The 25,213-nt window shown below is 35.5% G+C and overlaps 2 protein-coding genes across 5 annotated transcripts in view; one reads left to right on the forward strand and one right to left on the reverse strand.

The window, feature by feature from the left end:
• PLEKHG7 (pleckstrin homology and RhoGEF domain containing G7) overlaps window positions 1–2,345 on the forward strand; it is a 76,185-nt gene extending 73,840 nt beyond the window's left edge. Inside the window, 1 exon segment of the mRNA XM_027108219.1 lies at window positions 1,643–2,345. The gene's annotated coding sequence lies outside the window, so the exon portion shown is untranslated.
• The window catches only part of EEA1 (early endosome antigen 1), a 137,923-nt gene that overhangs the window by 10,636 nt on the left and 102,074 nt on the right, over window positions 1–25,213 (reverse strand). For all 4 annotated transcript variants that reach the window (XM_027107179.1, XM_027107178.1, XM_027107180.1 and 1 more), the window contains 7 exons: window positions 24,279–24,392; window positions 21,314–21,469; window positions 18,648–18,787; window positions 14,980–15,310; window positions 13,790–13,891; window positions 11,719–11,913; window positions 5,292–5,474 (listed from right to left, as the gene is read on the reverse strand). In XM_027107179.1, the coding sequence (XP_026962980.1) occupies window positions 5,292–5,474; window positions 11,719–11,913; window positions 13,790–13,891; window positions 14,980–15,310; window positions 18,648–18,787; window positions 21,314–21,469; window positions 24,279–24,392 (1,221 nt within the window). The remainder of the gene's footprint in view (window positions 1–5,291; window positions 5,475–11,718; window positions 11,914–13,789; window positions 13,892–14,979; window positions 15,311–18,647; window positions 18,788–21,313; window positions 21,470–24,278; window positions 24,393–25,213) is intronic.

The raw sequence follows: 25,213 nt of genomic DNA on the forward strand, positions 1-25,213 counted from the left end.
TTAAGTGAACTAAAAGAGTAAAGTCAACCAGACATCTGAGGCTCTACTTCTAACAAGGCCATCACCCCCATCCTCTTAACTTCTCATCTGTGTGGTAGAAGTAGCTCTGTCAGTTAACACAGTCCATAGTTACTAACTGTTCGAAGGCCCAAATATTTCAAGAAGCTGAAGCTGGGGGAAACAGCAACTTTTTGACTCATTAGGTTTTGATTTGGAGGTGGATATGGTAACAGGTGGGGAATGGAAAATGGCAGGAACCTTGCCACTCTCAGCTGCTAAGGGAAATAACTCTAAGATGCTCTTCCACCATCTAGAAGTTGTTTATCTTTCTTATTCTGGAGATACAGTTTCTTTGGAAAAAAAGGCAGAAGATACAATTCAGGAGGAATCACTGCTATCTAGGCTTGGCTACAGTAAGCATTTGATAAAGAATCGATGAAAAATAAATGAATAAATGAAAACCTTATTTAAAGGGCTTTACTTAAGCTTCCTGAAAGAGATTATTCCTTACAAATAACCCGGTTCAGAAGTCTTTTCTGATATAAATCAAATTTCCATTTTCAATAGTTTCCAGTAGAACACTAAAAACTGTAAGACTTCCTTTTTGGAAAAGACTTAAAGTCATCTAGTCCTTTACTAATCAAGCAGCTAAGCTTTAATTGAGTATACTACTAAGGTAGACAGGAGGGTAAAAGATGGTCCTGGACTTAAAGAAGCTGACCATATAGCCTGGAAAACAGAACCAGGGTATAAAATGGAAGTTGTACAGGGTATTAGAGCATTTGCTATGTGCCAAATGCACAGAAAAACGAGTGTGAGTGTATTCTCTGTGGAATGTTTAAAGAAGGCTTTGTGGGCATGTCGGAACTGACCTAAGTATCACAAAAGGTGAGAGTGATTTCATAGAAAAAGAATAAAATTTGACAAAGCCTAGCCCATGCTGTCTATAGCAATTGTAATTCGGTAACAGAGGTCCTGATCTAATGCTAAAGAATACCAACACTTGCTAGAGCCTAAAAGCAAGAACACCCCCAATCTCTGACCACAGAATTCCAAAATGCCCATGGTTTAAATAACAGCCTATAAAATTCTGAACTCACAAAATCCTAGTGACTAAATCTTTAAAGTCAAGTTCAAAATCTGCACTATTTTCTGAGCCAAGACATGTTGTTCTACCTTGCCTCTGAATATTCATCTATGTCATTCAGCAGTATACTGCCGTTTCAAATTTTCCTTTTATCTTTCTTGCTTCAGACTATATTATTTTCATCTGCTCAGCATCTTTTCCCTTGGAGAACTCCCTCTTCCATTAGATGGTTTACTGGGGCTATCTTTAACCCACCCACTGCTACTGGAATAAGCAAATCTCTGAGTATATCAAGTACCAACCCTGATCCTGAATACCCCAATCACATTATAGTAATGTAGCAAAGAAAAAGATTTTCTACACTGTTCTGTGGTAGCTATTGGTGGGTTTTTTTTTTGGGGGGGGGGGGTCTGTTCAACAATTTTTCTCTTTTCTCTTTCAAAATAAAACTTTAAAATTTTTAGTTATTATTTTTTCTTGATGTTTGATGAAATGACATAACGAACAGTACTAGGCTAAGAAGATTTACATTTAATTCTAAACTTTTTATCCTAGAATTTTCACTTCACTGAGGGTGCAAAATTTACAGTTAAACGCCACTTCTACCTTTCCTGGAAAACAAAGAATAGCACACAGCATAGCCAGTTTGAAATATACAGTCAACAAATTTTAGTATTTCATAAATAATCCAGCAGATGGGGCTAAAGGCATAGATCAAGCCAGCTGGTCTTGCATTCTACTGGTGTCTTGGTATACACTATCAGCCCACAGATGGCAGCCTTGACTTACGTGTCATGTTACAAGGTTCTGAACGTCTCCCTTTCTCTCTTATACATAAGGTCATATAATAGTCACTGAAGCAAAAGAATGGCTGATCCATTATTCTGGCCTATTATAAATATTATTTGAACTTTCCTAGGAATTTCTTTTTTAAAAAATTAAGTAGTTCAGCTACCTGTCATTTTGGAAGGATTAACGTCCAAATATCCTATTTCATAAAAAAATAAAACAGGATATTTTGTCAATATCCTATTTTATAAAAATTTGTCAATATCCTATTTTATTAAAAAATTTCAATATCCTATTTTATATTTGTCAATATCCTATTTTATAAAAAAAATTCTAGTGAAATGATGGTAAAACAATAAAGGGCTACTGGTCTTCCCCAGTGGCATAGTGGTTAAGAATCTGCCTGCCAATGCAGAGGACATGGGTTCGAGCCCTGGTCCGGGAAGATCCCACATGCTGCAGAGCAACTAAGCCCGTGCACCACAACTACTGAGCCTGCACTCTAGAGACTTAGAGCCACAACTGCTGAGCCTGTGTGCCAACTACTGAAGCCCAAGCGCCTAGAGCCCACGCTCCGCAACAAGAGAAGCTGCCGCAATGAGAAGCCCGCGCATCGCAAGGAAGAGTACCCCCGCTCACCACAACTAGAGAAAAGCCCACGCACAGCAACGATGACCCAACACAGCCAAATTAATTAATTAATTTTTTTAAAAAAGGGCTATGAATCAGAAGAGCTGAGATCCAATCATCGTTCTGTTATTGTGCAAACACTAGGCCTGTCACTAATCAAGCAGGGCCTCAGTTTCATCTGCAAAAGGAAGCTTTGAAGAGAGAGTCTATCCATGGCCTCTCAACAGTTGTTAAACTCCACAACAGCCTTATCCCTCTGTCTTTCTCTTCTTGCCCATGTTTACATTTGAATTTTTCTTTTGTGTATAAAATTAGAACATGATGTAGCTTTCGGGCATAATAAAAATAATTGTTGGCTTAATGAAAAAAATACTGATTTAAAAGATCTAAGTCTTATTACTGTGTTATGCTCTTGGGTAAATAATACATCCATATGAAGAAAAAACGTGATTTCTACAGAACTTCTACTCAGTCATTAGGTTTCATCTTCTCTATCACCTCAGTGTCCTTGGAATTCATGCACATTCTGCATCCTTACTACTACCAGCCCGAGCTGTCACCATCCGCACTTGGACTACCACAAAGTCTCCTCTCTCATCCCAACGTTCAGCCACGTTCCCCTACAATCCATTCCTTCTCCTGCAGCCACTTATTGGCCTAAAATACAAATCCGAGCACATCCTTTCAGTGGTTCCCTCCTGCCTTTAGGATAAAGTCCAAACTCTTCCACAAACCCTCCCTGACTTGCAACAGTATTGTAAAGGAAAGCTAATAATAATTTAAAGCTACTTAGAGAATATAGGAAGTAAGACACTTTCTAAATGTCAGGTGGTATTTTTTTTAAAGAACTCTTGCTAATTGTGAACTATATATATATATATAATATCTACTGTTGGCCCTATGAAAATTCTTTTACCCAGTCTCCTGTTTGTCAGATCATTAGTCACCACTGATTCCTTCACTTCCTTGCACCCTGTACGTTTTGAAATGCCCTTTTGTTTCATATTCTCTCTCCCATTAATCTCTTCTGTTCCATCCTCTTTAACTCCAGTTCTAATCAGCTCACAGCTAGATTACTGGAGTTTATGGAGGAAGGAAGGGAGATAGCCTCTTAACTAATCTCCCCAGCACTAGTTTACGTCAGATCCAAACCAAGCTGCTATCTATAAACCAGTTCCAGGTTGTTGCCTAAATTATACCTTCTTCATTTTATTCCTCTGCTTAGACTCTTCATCCCCCCCGCAACCCAATATAAAGTCCAGTCAGTCGTCCTTGCTAGGCATCTAAGATACCTCACAGTTTGATCCCAACCTTTTTAACTTTAACTTCCAAACACAAACCAGCACTCTAGCAAGACAATTATGGTGACTGCCTCCTGGCTTTGCTGGTTCCCACTGCTGCACCTTTTCTCAAATGTGCCCCTGAGTGAACTGATCTTTCTCAGGACTGTCTGTGTATTCAAATTCTTATATCCTTCAGGACCTGGTCAAGTCCTACCTCCTTCATAAAGCCTTCCCTATAGCAGCCTATGAATAAAGTGACATAGCATATTTATGTATATTATATATAAAAATATTCTGTGATTTTCAACAGAACTTTTCAATAAGGCATTTTAAATTAAGAAACAAAAATCCAAACATAGGAAAGAATCAAAAAGCATACTATTTCACTATGACAAAAAAGAGAAATGGCCGGGGCTTCCCTGGTGGCACAGTGGTTGAGAGTCTGCCTGCCAACGCAGGGGACACGGGTTCGTGCCCCGGTCCGGGAAGATCCCATGTGCCGCAGAGCGGCTGGGCCCGGGAGCTATGGCCGCTGAGCCTGCGTGTCCGGAGCCTGTGCTCCGCAACGGGAGACGCCACAACAGTGAGAGGCCCGCGTACCGCAAAAAAAAAAAAAAAAAAAAAAAAAGAAATGTCTAACTCTTCTGCGAGAGAATACAAATGTTCCATTTCACTTAGAGAATTGATACCTTAATGCTACATAAAAATTGTTTACCCTATTTCCATAGCCTTCATTTTAGTAAAAATGATACTTTAATCAAACAGTATTGCCGAGGACAGAATATCCATATATGTTTAGATAATTAAGGTTAAGTTTACTTTGAGCTATAATCTAATTTTAATCATTATGCATTCCAGTAGTCTTGGGAAGTTGACTAATATATAAAACTGAAGTTAATATTGTTTGACAAGCAACAGTAAAACTGCTTGCATTTTCACAAGTGGTTTACATTTAAAACTCCTCAGATTTTTTTTAGGGCTTCCCTGGTGGCGGTCCGCCTGCCGACGCAGGGGACGCGGGTTTGTGCCCCGGTCCGGGAGGATCCCACATGCCGCGGAGCGACTGGGCCCGTGAGGCATGGCCGCTGAGCCTGCGCGTCCGGTGCCTGTGCTCCGCAATGGGAGACGCCACAGCAGTGGGAGGCCCGCATACCGCAAAAAAATAAAAAACTCCTTAGATTTTTTTAACAGCAGTCCGTTTTAAAAGTTATTTTTTTTATATAAAGGCAGCAAAGTCCTTAGATAAGCCAATGTAGCAATTAACAATTTCCAAATTATTTCTATTAAAGATGTTATTTTTAAATGCCTGTATTTACATATATATTTTGTTATATAAAACAATTTAAAAAGCATGTTTCTCCAAATATAATAATTCAACAGAAAAGAAGCATGATATTCCACAAATACTAACATTCCTGTGCCCATTTGTGTTCAAATCAATCATTTAATGAATGTCTATAAACAACTTATTGGTTTTTATCATATAATATAGTTCACTATACCTTAAGATCTTGCCTTGTGGCAAGAAGTTCAGATTCCTTCCCATAGAAATCAGACTGAAGCTGTTTTAGACTTTCCTGACTTTTTTCATAGGTATTTTGTAACACTGATATTTTCTGTTTCTCTGCTGCAAGTTCCTGTGCTGCTTGTGTTGACTGCTGCTGTAGTTTATTCTCAAGTTCTGTCTGAAACATACAATAGTTTTTTAAAACAGTATGCATACCAAAAACCAGTTACAAATATAGAATGAAATCCACACAACTAAGATTCCTAAGAACAAACTGAATTGTAGTTATGCCCTAAAATTCTACTTTAATAAAGTGTAACTTACCTTATAGTTACAAAATTAAAGAATTACAAAATTCAACAAGTCCTAATTTAAAAGACAAAAAATGAAACAGCAATTAAATAAAGAAAGAAGAATTTCACTGAGAATCCCAAGTACCAAGGTCTCAGGAGACTGAAAGTAACAACTACATCCTGATGGAAGATACAGTGCTGCATGCTTTAAAAAATGATATAATTTAAGCTTGAACTATGGGAAATTTCTACACGAAGTAATTAAAAAGCCATTACTAAGTTGAAGTATACTGTTTCTACTCCTTGAAATTCAAGAATAACAAGAAATTTCTACAGGTCATCTTTATTAACATCAAGGCAGAAGAAGAGAAGAAAATGTTGCAAAGGTGCAACTCCTCTAAACTCTAAACCTTCAGTCTTTAAGAAGGTTCAGGAGATATGCACAAATTATGACATAAATAAAATATATGTAAGCATAGCATGAAAAGCAGTACTTGGCTTTTAAAATAAATACACTTCAATGAAACTGCTGTTGAAGTCATCAGCGACCCCCTTGTTCCAAAATCCAATATTCATGTCCTTGCCCACATCTCATTGAACATCCCAGCAGTCCTTCAAACAGTTGATGATGCCCCCTCCTAGAAACATTCTTCAACCTGGTTTCCAGGACATCTTGTGTTTTAGGTTCTCCTCCTACCTCACTGGTCATTCCATCTTAAAATCTTTTACTAGCTCCTCTCTTGTTTGATCTCTCAATACTGTGTGACCCCAGGGTTCAGTCTCTAGCCCTCTTTTATTCTATATACAGTCTCTATTTAGAAGATCCCAACTAGACCCATTTTTATTAAGAATATAGATATAAAGTACTGTAGTTTACAGCTAGGCCTTGAAATATCTTTTTTAGGATCTGTTAGGAATAAGACTGATATTGTATTGTGTGTAAACTGCACAATGTGGAAAGCAGATAGATCTGTGCAAAATCTTTGCCTCTGTGCTGTCAGTGTGATGTGGTTTCTGCATGGTTATATATTACTAGTGATTTTATCAAAACTTCTAAAACTTAAATTACATGGTAAAAGATCTGTAAGAGGCTGCCTAAGTGTTAGTTGGCACATAAAGATAATTGTAGAAGTTGAAGACATGATTGCTATATTTCAATGTTTATTCCCACTCAACATATTGCCTTCTAAGCTTTCTTTTTTTGTTCAAAGCATGATCTTAAATATATGTTTAAGTTAATGGACGTAACGCAGGGTTCCTACACTGTATTGGCGTATGTTGGTGGCCCTCTGTGCCCTAGATATATGCACACAGGGTGCAATTAAAAAGCTACAAAGTGAAAGTTGGTTTGGATCCTCTTCATTTCATTTGTTTAGCTTTTCTGTTATTTTTCTCTACTTACAAGTATTCCTGTGAATAAATCCTTGTTAAGTTAAATATTTTAAAAAATATTGTTTATTTACAACTGACTCCTGAATTTATGTCTCTAGCTCCAACCTCTCTGCCTGAACTCTGGGCTCATTATATCCAAGTACTTCCCTGACATCTTCACTTGAGTGATTGATAGATATCTATCTCAAGTAGAAATCTTGATCCCTGACAGCAACCCTGCTCCTCAAAAACATGCTACTTCCCCCAGTAAATATGGCCATCTATCCACTTGTACAAGCCACAAACCTAGAATTATTCTAGACTCCTCTTTCCATCATCTCTCACCATCTAACCTATCAGCAAGTCCTGATGACTCAGCTTACAAAAGATATTCCCAAATCATCCACTGCTAACACTTTAGTTCATGCCAGCATCTTGTACTTTCTAGACTACTGCAATAGTTTTTCAATGCCTTTCCTGCTTGCTCCTTTATGTCCCTTTAGTCAGATCCCACCATTCTCTGCTCAAAAATCTCCTAATCGATTCTAATTATCCTTTGAACAAAATACATCATTGTTATCTTCAAGATATATAATCTTCAAGATTATAATCTTCAAGTTTCTATGTTTATGCCTTTACCCCTGTCTACTTCTCTGAGCTCATCGCATATTACTCTTCCTCTCTCCACTATACTTAACTTATACTGGTCTCCGTTTTTAGAAAATACCAAGCTTGTTCTAGCCTTAAGATCTTTGCATTAGTTGTCCCGCCCCGACCACTATATGGATAGCTCTTGTATTTCATGTTATCAGCTCAAATCTCTTCAGAGGGGCTTCTTTGATCACTCAACCTTTTAGTAGGACTCTGTCCCATCACTGTCTTTCACATCACCCTGTTTAAGTTTCTTCCCCCCAAGAAAGTTTAAGTCCATGAGAATAGGTTCCTTGTCTGTTCACAGCTACACCTCCAACACCTAGAACTGTGTCCGTGGCACAGAATAGGTGCCTAGTAATGTTTCTCGAATGAATAAATGACAAACAGATGGGAGGTGGACAAATAGAGCCCACGACATCCATTAAGAGACTCTTATAATAGTCCACATAAGAGAAAAAAATAGCCTAGACTAAGACTGTGGAAGTTGGGAAATAAGAAAAGGGGATAGATTCAAGAGAGCTAGGAAGCAGATTGCCAGGAGGCAGTGCTAACTGCCTATAGAGGAAAGGGGGCTCATCACCACACACATTATCTGATAACATCCCACATTACCTCCAATTTAGAGTCTTCACAATGAAGAATTCCTGGACATTGTTTTTCGTGTTGAAGACTACACTGCATTTTTTTTTTTTTTGGTAGAATACTACTTCTTTTCTTTAACATTTTCCCCCCCACAATCTAGTTTTCTTTCTCTTCAATCACCTTTATGGCTCAAATAAGCCCTCTACAAAGTCTCAACACTGATCATAATTGCCCTCTGGGTTCATATTTGGGCCTTCATTTTACTTACTCTAAATGACAGGCTGATTCATTCATTCATTTTTTTAAAAATCATTGATAGCTTATTTGTTAGAAAACACAGTTCTCTGACTTTGAGGGATTCAAATCTATTAGTGGTTAAGTTAAATAAAAGAAAATAAAAAAATAAAAAGATCAATGTAACAGCTTGATAATGGGTTTAACAGAAGTAAACCCAAAGTTCCAAAGGAGAATACAGGAGGGTCAATCATTTACAATTTATCCTTCACAAGCTTATCAGTTTTTGCTCTAAAACAGGTCTGACTACATTTCTCCCTTCTAAAGATTTTTACCTTTAGTCTTCCAATATTAAAAATTTAAAGTGGAAACAACTATACAATATCTACTGTGATCTGATTTCATCCAATTCTGTAGCGTTATCTCCCCTCACTTCTCCACTTACAAGGTATTCCAATAGCAAATCTTCTATAACGACATTTTTTTTAAGTTTTGCAAACTTTGCTAATATTGTTTCCTCTCCTTTGAAATATCTAATTTCCTCTTTTGTTTAATCTTTCAAAATTAGCATAGTCTTCAAAGACACAGTTCAAATGCTAGCTCCTCTAGAAAGCCAGTCAAAATTTCCATTAAGTTCTAATTTTTCTCATTCTCCTTTCTACTAGTTTTCTTTTTCCCTACATACCTGATTCCTCATTAAATTATAGGCTACTTGAGAATAGGGGCCATATCCTATTCATTCTGTATTCCCACATTAGGTTTCAAATAAGGTTGGTACAGGAACTGATGACTTATATAGCCTTGCTGGATTTACCTGTGACTCCCAAACAATCACAATCACATTAAAAAAGTGTATGTATATGTGTGTTTCATATAGATAGATAGATGTAGATATAGATATATATGGGGTGTGTGTTGTGTGTGTATACTCATACACATCTATACCCATTTAAACTTTATCCTTGTTTTTCCTATTTCACTGTGGCTCAGTGAAAAGTTTCCGGAGACCATCACTGTATGGTTTACCAGGCAAAATGACACTCTTAGATCATAGTTTGCTACACTTATATATAATATCCAACAACTATTTTGCTTCCACATGGCACTGGGCACACACAGTACTAGGTACTTTAAATACATTATCGCAATCTTTTTTTTTTAATAGATCTTTATTGAAGTATAATTGCTTCAAATTATCTCAACCTTTACAACTCTATGACCCTACTTTGTTTAGTCCAGAAAGATGGATCACTTTCCTGTGACCATAAACCTAATGTGTGTCACACAGAATTTAAATTCAAATTTGCCTGCCTCTAAAATTTATCTTCTTTCCATGATAGTACACTGCTCCTCAATAAAACTAAACAATTCTTGCCTTTCAGTGATTCTCTAGGTAACTCCAAATCCCAAGTCTAATTTACAGAGACTGGCTATCTACCCAACACTCCCCCAAAATGCTGTCCTACCCGAGGTTAAAGGTGTTCCTTTTTCTAGCATTCATCCACTGACACAAGTGAACTACTGCTATGAATGTTTGTGACACCCCCTCCCCCCGACAAATTCTTGTTGAAGCCTAGATCAAATGTGATGGTATTTGGATGTGGAGTCTTTGGGAGGTCATGAGGGTGGAGCCCTCGTGAATGGGATTAGTGCCCTTATAAGAAGAAACACAAGAGATAATCTCAGTCATATAAGGATACAGCATATAAGGATACAGCAAGAAGACAGCTGTCCACATGCCAGAAAGTGGGCCCCCACCAGACATTCAATATGCCAGTGCCTTTATCTTAAACTTCCCAGTCTCCGGAACTGTGAGAAATAAATGCTTATTTTTTTAACCACCAAGTCTATGGTATTTTTGTTATAACAGTCCCAAGTAAGACAACTACTGATAAGAACATTTCCTCTGAATCTCAAAATCCTTAAGGTGTCATCTAGTAAAGCCATGCAAAGTATAGGCAATATATATTAATCATAAATCTGGAAGAAATCTTACTATAATTAATAAGTTAATAAAAAAGAAAATATGCTAAAAATAGTTGTTTGGTTTTTTTTTAATTTACTAAGTCATACTGTTATAAAAATGAATATCTAAGGAAAACTTGAATATGAGGCTAATAGATTTTGGGAAAAAATGACCTCAAGATATCAAATCATAGAACAAAATACATACTATGATAATTATATCCTGATGTATGATTATATACAACACACACAAAAAAAGGATAGACAAATTTGTCTACTCTTGTTTCTGTTATTAGAAAATTACCCTTTTGTAAAATAACCATAATAATAGTTATAAAAATAGTGGTCAACATAAAATATGTATTTGTGGGGTTAATTTTTTTTTCCTCTAGTAATGTGACAAGCCAACTATTAATAACATGACATATTTTGCTTGTTTTACATACTAGGGATCTTATATCTTTCTACTCCATGAACTAATTAATATGCATACATCAACAGTGGGGAAAACCTCATTTTGTTCCAATATTAAGTTCAATCCACTTTTATCAACTCTTAGTCTGGACAAGTATTAAAACATACTTAAGGGGCTTCCCTGGTGGCGCAGTGGTTGAGAGTCCGCCTGCCGATGCAGGGGACACGGGTTCGTGCCCCGGTCTGGGAGGATCCCACATGTCGCAAAGCGGCTGGGCCCGTGAGCCATGGCCGCTGAGCCTGCGCATCCGGAGCCTGTTGCTCCGCAACGGGAGAGGCCACAACAGTTAGAGGCCCGCATACCGCAAAAGAAAAAAAAAAACATACTTAAGGATGAAGAACGGATGCTTAATAATAAATCAGGATAGGTTTGGAAATGGAAACCATTATAACTTAAAAAACCAAACAATTATAAATATATGAAACCTATACTACTGAATATTTAAATATATCTCAATTTATGATTTTTGTTCTTGATTATATTCCCTTAATGAGGATAATTTATTTTTAAATTCCTGTAAAATTTTCTAATACACTAGAAATGTATAAATTATTCTCTTAACATTGTTAGTTATATCTTATTTTACAAAAAGGTAGTTTTATGCCTATCAAACAAATGATTAGTGCTAGAATTTCAAATAAGAATTATCTAACAACATGGTTATAGTGAATGGAAATCCAGACATAGATATTTAGTCATATAATTAAGTGCATTTATACATTTAACTTAGAAAAAAATTTGAGCATATGTAAAATTTTCTTCGTTGTAACTCATCTGTGTTACTATCATATTGTTATCTTAACTGCAAAGTTTTTCTTCCCATAAAAAGTAAACAAATATATCACTACCTTCTGTGAAACAGCAATTTTAACCTCTCCTTGGAGTGCTTCAATTTGCTTTTTCTTCTGTTCAGTCAATTGCTTTAGCTCATTTATGTTACCCTGAAGTTGTTGTTCTTCTTTTTCCTTTTGTGTTAAACTATTCTGGGCCTGTATGACTTGTCCCTGCATTGAACTGAGCTCCAGCTTCAGCTGATGAGAAGTCTAAAAGAAAATAAAACCTGTTTAGCGTTCATTTATCCATGCAACACACATTTATTGAGTACCTATTCATGCCAAGCACTACTCTAAGTAGAAACTACTGAGTCTATTGGCCACAAATAATCAATAGTAAACCAAAAAGAAAAATCCCTACCCTCATGGAGCTTTCATAACTGACACTATTCACTACTGGATGACATGCTGGATTAATCTCCAATATTTGTTTAATCTTGCCTTCCTTTTTAACTTATACATTTGGATAGAGCTTGCAAATGAACTAGATTAGTGTTCTCTTATATCATAGAAAAAGGGAAAATCAACATCAATCTTTAGATTGCTGAAATGTCTACTGTTTTGAATATTCTCAAAATGCTAACTGCATTCCCTGACAGTCCAGTGGTTAGGACTCGATGCTTTCACTGCCAGGCCTGGGTTCGACCCCTGGTCAGGGAACTAAGATCCCTGCAAGCAGCACAGTGGGGCCAAAGAAAGTAAAATAAATAATTTTTTTAAAAAAATGCTAAATGAGCCTGTTGGCCAGTGAATCAGAAAAGATAGCTTCATATTAACTGTGATAAAACCAAGATAATTTTTGGCAAATATGTTTAGTATCTGTCTGATGACACTAAACTATACCACACAATTGTTTCCTCATTTAGAGATTTGAGGCATATTTTGCTACTACCTTATTTTAACAATCTTCTAGGATATATTTCTGTTCAAAATTAGATATCATATAGAAGTCACACTGAGGTTCCTCTGTGGCCAAGGTGAACTACACTACCTCTCACCCGTCCAACCAAAGTCATGTTTACATATTTTATGCATATTTCATTAAGAACCTAATTTGAGCATCTGACCATTCAAAGTTACTTTTGAAAAAGTTTCAGTGCTATATATGGATGCTTCAGCTTATCTCCAATACAAACGGAAATATTTTTGTGCAAAACAGGAGTCAGGTAGTGTTAATAATGATTATGTTATGATAACCAATAATAAAGTAATAGCTAACATTTGACCATTTATTTTGTTACAGCTGGTATTCTGAGCACTTTGAAATATATTAACCCATTTATTTCTCGCAATAAGTCTATGACACAGATTCTACTATTAGCCCCATCTTACTGCTGAGGAAACTGGAGCACAGAGAGATCAAGTCATCTGCCTAAGAAGGCAAGGCAAGACAGCATAGCTAATAATTGGCACAGTCAGGATATAAATTTGCACAATCTGGATTCACAGCTTGGGTATTAAACCTCTATAATTTTGCCACTTACATGGCTGGCATATAAAGCACAGGTGTCTTCTTTCAATCAACAACCAGAACACAATCACACTAAAGACTTGTCAGGACCATGTTTTGCTGCTTTATCAAATCTGATCTCTAGAAAGCTACATGCCTGGACTCTAGCTGCTAGAGGTATGTCTTCAGAGAATAACAATATATATTATACCCATTTATTTCCTCATTTGCTTGTTTGTTTTGATGGAGAACAAAAGAAGCATTAATCATAGAAAAATCTCTGAATTGTTATAAAACCATTATCAAATATGCCATTAATATAAATGTCCATGAAATAAAAAGCCCTTAAAATGTCATTTCTATGGAAAATCTATTAAGACTTTTTTTATCCATAGTAATGTTCCTTAATCTAGATTATCTAATTATAACTCTACAGTTAGTTGACCCAATTTTCTATCTTTATTAATAATAATCTTTTATTTTGGGCCTTTTATTAAACTAGCTTGAAACTTTTTAGTAGTAGGTAGAACACAAATGAAAAAACCTTCTTTTGACTTAAGTATTGTGAAAATATTTTGAAAATATAAAGACCTTATTATGCTTTACATATTTTTTGTTATAGAAAAAAAATCTTACCTCCTTCTCTTTTTCAAGTGACTTTTTCAGTTCATTCTGTTCCTTATGCGTGCTTTCTGTCTGTACTTGAAGTTGCTGCTTTAATTCTTTGCACGTTTTCTCCTAAAAAAATGGAAACTACATTATGCAGAAAATATTTGTAGTGAATTTAAGAATTTTGGTTTACAATCTCAGTAAGATCCACACAAGGAAATAAACCAGAATCACTGATGATTTAAGATGGGACAAAATCATCCACTTCAATAATAAAAACAGGCAAATATTATAGCAGTAAATGGGGAGGGAGAGGAAAAGGCTAAGAGTTTCTATTATCAACCGATAGTCACAATAAATACTTTAGATAATATTTAGACAAGATTTTAGAATACTTTGGAAACCACATTTTTATGTCACAGAATTAATTAACTTATACTATTTTAAAAGTAGAATAATGGGCTTCAAAAAATGGAAGCAAATTTTTTTAAAGTATTGAAACAACAAATAAAAATAATTACATATAACTTAAGTGGGAACATATACAGATAGAAGATGTTTCCTCCAAACAGAAAGGAACATAAAAACAACATACGAAAATCATGTTTTTTATGGTACTCAACACTTTCACTGACCTTCATATTGAGAACAAAAGAATTTTACTTTTGCTGTTATTCTGGGTCAAAATATTTCTGAGAATACATTCCTCTTTACACATTTCCTGAGACTCAGATTTTTTTTCTCTATAGTTTAAATATTTTTTACAGTATCTCTAAGACATGGTATTATCTAGAGTTTTAGAAAATTGAATGAAGAATTAAGAAAGCTTATAGCACCAGAGTTAAAAATCATTTAGATCTTTCTGGTCTTCTTTCTTTTTTTTTATAGTCAAGTGAAAAACATTTCAACTAGTAGCTATATTCTCTGTGGAAGTGTCCCTGAGGACAAACATGCTGTAGTCTTTCCCAAATCTAGCACCAGACCCAGAATAGAGAAAAACTATATACTCAACTGAAAATTTTCTGGGCCATTGGAAAATTACACACACAAACACCAATATCTTTTTCTCAGGTTAAGTAATCCCAATTCCTTTCCTCTAAGAACACTTAAAATCACTTAAATGCAGGGTGAAAAGTCAACAGTGAATTAAGCAGAAAAGTCACTACATTTTAAATAAAAATCACTTCTACCTAAGACAGTAAACATAAACAACTAACCAAATCTAATACAGCAGCTTTTCCTTTCTGGTTTTCCTTTTCAAATTCACTTTTAGAGTTCTTCAAAGAATCAGAAACTTCTGATAATTTCTCTTTTGCTGCAGAAAGCTCTGCTACTAGAGTTTCTTTCTCCATCTTCACTTTTTGTAGTTCTGTTACTGCTGTGTGAACTTTGTTATTCAATTCCTTGTGCTGCATCTTTGCATCTTGACTTAAATTTTCAATTTCTTGTTTAAGGACTTTTTTTTCTTCTTCTTGCTTGTTAAGCATTTGCTTAATATTTTCAAGCACTTCAGATTTCTTCTGTAGATCCAACTTTGTATTGGATACTCTAAATATTTAAGAAACAATTTCTTTAATAATGCATAATTTACCATTCAAATAAATTATTGAGTTTTAAAACTTTCTTGTGTAGTTAAGAAGTAAAAACAATAATTTAATATCATAAAACCACACAACTGAAAAATGCCTTAGAACATCTGATCCAATGATTTAACAGATGAAGATGATTTTCCTCAAGTCAAATAAATTAGTGGTAAAGCCAAGACCATCTAAGCCCATGACTTAATCCAGTCTTGTTGACCACAATGTATCACCAAATAAATCTGTGCAAACAGCAAACCCTCTAGTGTATGACAGCCAGAAATGTTTTCCCATGTGCCCTAAAGAACCTATTTATTACATTAGCCCCCATGCACAGAACTCTGCCTCTTTCCTTGAAAAACTAAAACACATTATGTGTTTGCCAGGTCTTAAACTTGAAAACACATAAGATAACCAGGAAAAATAAAGTTAAAAAATAGAAGAAATATTTCATTTCAAACATGGAGGAAAGACAAAAGATTTACTTTAATCCTAGAGCCTAGCAGATTATATAAAAGATTTGTTATCATTTAATATAAGTTTTCTACACCGGAATGAATTAAAAAGTTACAAGAACCTGAAACTAACATGATATTGTAAATCAACTATACTTCAATTTTTTAAAACAGGAAAAAAAAAGTTATAAGAATGAGGAAATGAAGATATTGTTTTAAGAAAGTTAAACTAAAGACTTTGCTTTCATAAAATGAATAAAATTATGCATATTACATATCAAAAGAAAAGAACACATTAAAGATCAACCATTTTTTAAAGTGCAAATGAAACCAAGTGCAAAGTAATATTTCTAGAATGCATACTATTTCCAATGTACTTTACTATCAATGTACTTTATTATAAATTCAACAATATGTTAAAGAGAGGTTATTAAAAAATGTACCAGCCACATAATTGAAGTTGGGTATTAAAACAATACCAGAACTGCATCTATACCTTGAAGTTTTCTAACTTTTAGTCCCAGAAACTTACTTTTACTTTAAAAAAAGTAGCTAGAACATATGAAGGCACATTCACAGGATCCTGTACCTTGTGGATTTTTAAAGGTCTAAATAGAAAAGTCATTGTACTAATATTACTTTACCATTTAATATAGTTAAAATCCCTGTCAAGCAACCCTAAAACTGGGACTTGATATATTTACTATGCTACTTAACTTTTCCATAAGTAATTATTATAAAATCATAAGACTATGTGAATCAAAGAAAGCAAACAGAAATAAAGGCTTGCACAAATACCATATGCTAACACATATATATGAAATCTAAGAAAAAAACAAAAAATGTCATGAAGAACCTAAGGGGTAAAATGGGAATAAAGACACAGACCTACTAGAGAATGCACTTGAGGACATGGGGAGGGGGAAGGGTAAGCTGTGACAAAGTGAGAGAGTGGCATGGACATATATACACTACCAAACGTAAAACAGATAGCTAGTGGGAAGCAGCCGCATAGCACAGGGAGATAGCTCGGTGCTTTGTGACCACCTAGTGGGGGGAGATAGGGAGGGTGGGAGGGAGACGCAAGAGGGAAGAGATATGGGAACATACGTATATGTATAACTGATTCACTTTGTTATAAAGCAGAAACTAACACACCATTGTAAAGCAATTATACTCCAATAAAGATGTAAAAAAAAAAAAGTCAGTTTTGATATCTATCTTTATCTATACCAGCTCTCTATTATGTAAAAAAGTTAATAGTAGATCCCTATTTATATTGAAACTTGTATATATATATCACACAAATACATACAGAATTTTATTTTAAATATGCCTGTTTTCTATTACACTAAAACCCTTTGAGACATATCTCATTAAATATTTTAAATTAGTGGCTTTACATTTCATGACAAACCTCTAGACATAAAAATAATAAAAAATTCTTTAGTACAAAAAAAAAAGAAATAAAGCCTTGCATTGTGACTATAAAACTTAGTTTATTTTTTTCAAAGTCACTTAAGGAAGTAATAAATAAATCCACAATCTGGGAAACCTTAACATCCCTTTCTCAGAAACTGACAGAAATGACCAGAGAAAAAAATTGGCAAGGATATAGAAGATTAGAACAACATTATCAACCACCTTAACCTAACTGATATTTATAGAACACTTTACCCAAAAACACATATATGTGTACATGGAAACTTAACCAAGATAAACCATACACTGTGCCCTAAATGAAAATTTGAAATGTCTGAATTTTACTGAGTATGTTCTCCTACCAAAATGGAATTAAATTAGAAATGAATAACAGTAAGATATCTAGAAGAGTCCTAAATATTTGAAAAGTAAACAATATACTCCTAAGTAACCTGTAAATCAAAGAAATCACAAAGGATATTTGAAAATACATTAAACCGCAGAGTAATGAAAATACATTATAAGATGGAATTTGGAGGGAAAGAGTTGCATGCAGAGTGAAGGTGGCCCTTGAGAAAGTGGAGCTCTGTACCCTGTTATCTGGGCTGAGTCCTATGACCAGGGGTGAGGTTTAGTCAAACCTCAGATGTGTTTACCCAGCCCTTCTTTCTTAGGCAGTTCTCTAGAAATGCAGGACCCCACATAAGAAATGTTTGCATAAAGTATAAAGGCAAAAATTTTTAAAACCTCAGTAGAAATGGAAAGAAACACTGGGCCCATAGCGGGCCTTGGGAAAGAGAACAAGAACCAACTCAAAGGTCATCTTCACAGACACATGACTCGGTTCCAGAGGTGACAAATCCCTCAGTGGGTGATACAAAGGATCAGATGTACTCCCCAAATACCTAGGCACTGGAAACGACGATGTTAAGAGAAGAAATGCCACTTGAGGCACAAAATGCATCTGTATATCCTCAAGTTCACAATGTCAGGACCCAATTTACTAGCTGTGAGAACAAAAACATTTTGTCATCACTCCCAAAACAAGGATGAAACCATGAAGGTATAAAACAATTTACTATCATCAACTTTGATGGGTTTTATTTCATTTCCCTGAAAGGTACTGAATAACTTTCCCAGGCTCTCAGCTTCCAGCTTTACTACTGAGAGTCAAAAACCCTCACCATCCTGACACAGATCCAGTCTGCCAACTGTCAGAGTGGTGTATTTGGCCTTTAAAGACAAAGTCTACTGAAATGTGACTGGTCACAAGCCCTCCTATTTAACCATACTTTGATGGCTTTATTTTTCATTCACATTAATATCAGTAGTTGATAGAATCAAATAAATCTTTAAGCACTGTGATAGCAAAATTGAAATCTTATGAAACTTAGTTTATAATCCTCTCCCTTAAGTAGTTTAGCTTACGTTTCTTTCTCCTTTTCAAGTTGTTTACTCAATTCTGTGGCTCTAAGCTCTAAATCTGTGTTCAGCTGTCTTTGCTCTTGTAGATCCTGCAAAGCTTGCTCCTTGTTTGCTTTAACTTCAAGAGTATCAGCTTCCAGTTTCTATGGCAGAAATATAAAACCATTTTAATGTCAACGATTATCTATCTATTAAACATTATAACATTTATTTACACTCAAATTAGTGTTGACATAACACACAAAAATAACCAAAAATATTTATGTTATAATAAAAAACACATTCTGAAGCCATCACTGAATAAAGAAGCCATTTATCTTGGAATCTTTCAGAAGACCTAGCAGCTGGCTTTATATATGACAGGCAGTCACTAAGTTTTCACTTTTTAAAATGAACTCTGGGGCTTCCCTGGTGACGCAGTGGTTGAGAGTCCGCCTGCCGATGCAGGGGACACGGGTTCGTGCCCTGGTCCGGGAAGATCCCACATGCCGCGGAGCAGCTGGGCCCGTGAGCCATGGCCGCTGAGCCTGTGCGTCCGGAGCCTATGCTCCGCAACAGGAGAGGCCACAGCAGTGAGAGGCCCGCATACCACACAAAAAAATTAATTAATTAAAAAATTAAATAAATAAATAAAATGAACTCTGAATAAGAGAATAAATTTAATTATATTTATTACTTGAGTAAAAGTTATTAACTCAAGTATGAAAAAACTAAGTGACAGGTTCACACATGGGCCCACTTAAAATATATAATCCAGGGACTTCCCTGGTAGAGCAGCGGTTAAGAATCTGCCTGCCAATGCAGGAGACACGGGTTCAAGCCCTGGTCTGGGAAGATCCCACATGCCACGGAGCAACTAAGTCTGTGCGCTACAACTACTAAACCTGTGCTCTACAGCCCACGAGCCACAACTACTGAGCCTGCACACCTAGAGCCCGTGCTCTGCAATAAGAGAAGCCACCACAATGAGAAGCACGCACACCGCAACAAAGAGTAGCTCCCGCTCGCCACAACTAGAGAAAGCCTGCACGCAGCAACGAAGACCCAATGCAGCCAAAAATAAGTAAATTCATTTTAAAATAAATAAATAAAATATATAATCCTTTATATTCAGCTTACAACACTGTTATATAATTATAAATATTCAAAACTAAAATGGAGTTGTCATGTCATCCTTCTCATTAACACCTATTGACCCTAAATATAAAGCCAATTAAACTTCTGATTTTGCTTCTTTAATCTCTTGGTCTAGAGATTATTATTCTTCACACTATGGCTTCTATTTCATACATATACATATAACTGTATGTATTTTTACGAAGTTACAAAATCAAACTGTTAAATATATAGTTTAAACATCTATAAGCAATGCTTTTCTTGTATAGTTGTAAAAATTTTGCATACTATTTTATAAGCCAATTTAGGTACCCGTGGCTCTTACTCAACACTTACACTGGATATTCAATGTAACTATGTTAATTCTATTAACTACATATATACACAAACACACACATATATATATAAAACAGGTGGAATACTTCCTAAAATAATAATTACAAAATGTTAAATATCCAACATTGTCATGGATCACAATAGACACTAGTGGTTCTAAATATCTTTTTTTTTGGGGGGGGGGGCACGCCACGAGGCATGCGGGATCTTATTTCCTTGACCAGGGATCAAACGCGTACCTGCCCTGCAGTGGAAGCAGGAGTCTTAACCACTGTACCACCAGAGAAGTCCCTAAATAACTATTTTTAAAAGATACTCAAATAGAATTCTCATTAGATGCCTTTCATCTTAAAAGAAAGACCAAAATAAAGTTTTTCTGTTCTTTTCAACCATTACATCATGTAAATGATCATACCATTATCACTGACCATAAAGAAAAGGGAACCCATAAATAGAATTGTAAATGTAATTTTCTTCTTCCATGTTATATTGCTATAGATGCACATATAGAAATATACATAGCCCATGATTCTATAATTGTACAGAAGTGCTTCATCTGACTGTGAAGGTATAAGTTACATATATAGTAACTTGAGAAATTTTTCTTTAACTTACAGAAGTTCTAATTTAAAGGACAAAGGACTCAGGTCAAATCCTTCTCTAATATGTGTAGTCAGTCATTTAATCTCTTTCGTATAAATCAATACTTTCACTTGAAGTTGTGTTAAAGAAAGAAGCAATTTACCATAATGTAAATTATAATAGTTTTAATAATATTAAATTAGAAACAAAATCCAAAGGGTATAAATGTAAAATGTAAAAAAAGGAAGAAATATACCATACCTGAATATTACATTGGAATAAGGAGGGAAGGAGACAGGAATGATAGGGCAGAAGAGACTTCACAACAATAAAAAACTAAGTTCCTTGTAATTAGAGTAGATCCTTGGTTGGTTGTCTCTTTAAAACACTTACACATTACAATGCAACCCGTATATATGTAAACTGCTATTTGTAAAAGCCATCCATTAGTGAAGAAATTAAAAGTAAAGGTGGAATCCAAAATTAAGACATGAAAAAACTACAAGTAATTTTTTAAACTGGTATATCACAACTTCACACTTGTTTGCAAATTTAAAATCTTTGATTCCTTCTAGGTCATCCATTTCCATTGCTACAGCAGTAGAAAATATGGCCACAGTTTCCTTTATACAAACCTTAATTTGACATTCCAGTTCTTCAGTTTTCTGTTCTAAAGAGAGGTGTTTCTCTTTATATTCTTTAAGATGACTTTCCAGCTGACTGCAATGTTCTTGCTTATCCTGCAACTTTGTAGTGACCTGATCCAACTGAGTAGTGATCTTATTTAACTCCTATAAAAAATACAATTAAAGATAACTTTGGTAAGGTTTACTTTGCTGTAATGCCCAAATGTTTGTTCAAAGTAAAGCAGAAAACTCTAACTTTATTTAAGAAACTATTGTAAGACCATAGATAAGTCTAATAATATATCAGAGGTTATATTTACCCACCAATGTAAAGGACCTGAACTGAAGTTGTACATAGTCTGAGATACTACGTTTACATACGTAAGAGCTCAATAACTTTTTCTAGGAAGAGTTATTTTAGGAGCCAAAAGATACAACAGAATATTAAACAGGCTAATAATAAAACAACACTTTTATACTATAATTAAATGTTTTCAATGTTCAAAACACCATTTTTTAATATAATTTTTTAATTACAGGGATTACATTATAAAACTTGAGCAATTCATTGGGAATATCTAGTTGCACAGAAAAAAACAAAATAAAAATTACTAGTAAATCCACTACCCACAGATAATTACTATTTTTTCATAACTTTCCTTCTAGTCTTTTCTGTATGTTAGTTTCTATTTTTTGATTTGTACTTTTAAAATAAAGGAGGTCGCTTTACATACTGTTTTACTGTACCCTCCTTTGTTTTTTTTGTTGTTGTTTTGTGGGTTTTTTTGCGGTACGCGGACCTCTCACTGCTGTGGCCTCTCCTGTTGCGGAGCATAGGCTCCGGACGCGCAGGCTCAGTGGCCATGGCTCACGGGCCCAGCCGCTCTGCGGCATGTGGGATCTTCCCGGACCGGGGCACAAACCCATGTCCCCTGCATCAGCAGGCAGACTCTCAACCACTGCGCCACCAGGGAAGCCCTAACCTCCTTTGTTTTTACATAACAATGCGTCATGAAACTGTGACATTATTTTCTAAAATATCATTATACATGACTGCGTAAATTTCTATTTTATCAATACAGACCATTTTTTGCCAAATGTCCTATTTTATATTCTTAGATTGCTACAAACCTTTCTGCAGATATGCTAACAGCATGCTTAAAACTACGATTATTCCCTTAGGGTAAAGGACTAAAAGTGAGCTAATGAATATGAAAAATCCTAAAGGTCTTAAAATAAATATATTGCCAACCAGCTTCCCCTACCACCATCAAAAGGTTCAACTAATGTATACTATCGCAAGCAAGGTATGGAAGTGGCTTGTTCTTCTACACCATGTCCAATCCTTCCAGTGTTAAACACTTACAAACATTTTACCTTAATAAAGGCATATTCCATTATTGTCTTAATTTGCAATTGGTTCTTAATGAACTTGAGGATTTGCTAATATAGTTTTGATCATTTACTTTTGTTTTTAGTCACTTATTTCTTATGTAAAAGTGTTTTAAACATCAAAAATATTAGCCCTTCATCAGACATACTTCAGAAAATGTTTTATTCTTTTGCTACTTGCTTTAGAATTTTGTAATATTTTTGGCAGGTAAATTTTAAACTTTTATGTGGTTATTCTTATAAATACTTTTTCCACTATAGTTCCTGGCACTGACCTAATACTTAGAAAATACTTTCCAGATGTGTTTAGCAATAATGTAAATAACAGTATAAAGTAAAAAGCAAGCTGCAGAACAACATATATAATGATAGTATATGTATAAAACAAAAAGATCTGTGTATGTGTATATACACACACACATATATTTTTGTTCAATGTTTATATATGTCTGGAAGGATACATACCAAATTTAAAAGCAAAATTTCCATATAAGGAGAAAAGACGGATTGGGGTTAAGGGTTAATATAGAAAATCATTTTGTTTTGTTAACTTCATACACTACTATATTGTTTAAAAACTGTTTGGACCAACAACCAGTATTTACTTCTCAAGCAAAAACTAAACTTTAAAAATTCCTACCTGGTCAAAGGTAAGAAAAATCTACCAGCATTTTGAGCTTGGCCCTAAAGGAGGAAGCTTTTATTCTACCAGAAGTGTTGAGAAGAGTAACTTGTGTATGCTTTCCAGCCCTACTTACTCCTACCCCCAAGAAAAGAGAGTAACTCTTACTATTGAGATGGAATACATGGTGCTCTTTTCCTGCTTCCAAGTAGGAAGTATACCTGGGTCACAGCCTGATTACCTACTTAAAACAGGTGTGGAAATCTGTCTCTTCCCCAGTCATTGGCACTTGATGGGATGAAGCAACAATTCAACAATTAGGAGTAAACATTTCAGCTCCACACCAAGGTCTATATTATGGGAGAAATACAATATTAAGAAGCTCAACCATAGCTGCACAAGTCGAGCTTTATCAAAAGCAAAGATGGGGCTTCCCTGGTGGCGCAGTGGTTGAGAGTCCGCCTGCCGATGCAGGGGACGCGGGTTCGTGCCCAGGTCAGGAAAGATCCCACATGCCGCAGAGCGGCTTGGGCCCGTGAGCCATGGCCGCTGAGCCTGTGCGTCTGGAGCCTGTGCTCCGCAATGGGAGAGGCCACAAGAGTGAGAGGCCGCGTACTGCAAAAAACAAAAGATGTTTTTTGTTTTTGTTTTTTTGCCACACCTCTTGTCTTGTGGAATTCGTAGTTCCCCAACCAGGGATTAAACCCGGGCCACCACGGTAAAAGTACCAAGTTCTAACAACTGGACTGCCAGGGAATTCCCAAAGATGATACTTTTATCTCCATCTGTCTGACTCTTGCATCTACCACTCAACTGGTTCTGAACTCAGGGAGAAATTAAGGAGAATAAGCAGGTCAATCACAATATTATATAAAACTGAGTATCATTTTTACATGTTTCCAGTTAATTTATCTACCAAAACATTAGGTTATGGTAAGAAATTGCATCAGGTTCTCCTACCTGCTGTTTATCTTGTAATGCGTTTTGGGCTGTGTCCAAATGATTCTGAAGATCTGCTCTTTGAGCAGTTTTTGCTGCTTCTGCTGACAGCAATAATTCAGTTTTGGCTTTAATCTGTAACAAAATTTACAAGTCATTTAATTTCTATTTACGTCTTGATTTCCCCTTGCTTGACTGTACATTACTTTTGTCACTAAATAATTTTAAAAAATTAAATCTTTTGCCAGAAAACATAAAGATTTAGACATTAAAAAATAAGTATGTGATAATTCCCCAAACAGGAATGAGTAGGAGAGAATACTCCTAATAATGCTTGAATAAATGATAAAAAGATGCCCCTATATAACAGCAAAACACTTCCCCCTCTCTAAAATTGGACATCCACATATTGAATTATCTTTAACTCATCTAACAAATATATTTTTAAAAGAAATGTGTATCCTCTTTTTCCAAATTCTAATAGTATACTTGTTATTTTATTATATCATTTCTGATTTTCAATGGAATTATTCTCCTCAAATAAAGAAAATTAAGGCTTAGAAATGTTTCTATAACTTTCTCTACTATAGTATAGAATAAAAAACCAATGATGAGAATGAAGAAAGGAATATGTCTTAATTTCCACACCATGACTGACTCACTGAGCAAGGCTTCCACACTGGCCTCTGAAAGTAAACACATTAAAATACATAATGGGCGCTTCCCTGGTGGCACAGTGGTTGAGTCTGCCTGCCAATACAGGGGACACAGGTTCGTGCCCCAGTCCGGGAAGATCCCACATGCTGCAGAGAGGCTGGGCCCGTGAGCCATGGACGCTAAGCCCGCGCGTCCGGAGCCTGTGCTCCGCAACGGGAGAGGCCACAACAGTGAGAGGCCCGCGTACCGCAAAAAAAAAAAAAAAAAAACAATACATAATGGTACCATACAAAGTTGGG

This window comes from Aethalodelphis obliquidens, unplaced genomic scaffold (assembly GCF_003676395.1).
Source record: "Aethalodelphis obliquidens isolate GAN/ISIS:26980383/991018 unplaced genomic scaffold, ASM367639v1 scaffold8, whole genome shotgun sequence".
Taxonomy (NCBI): Eukaryota; Metazoa; Chordata; class Mammalia; order Artiodactyla; family Delphinidae; genus Aethalodelphis; species Aethalodelphis obliquidens.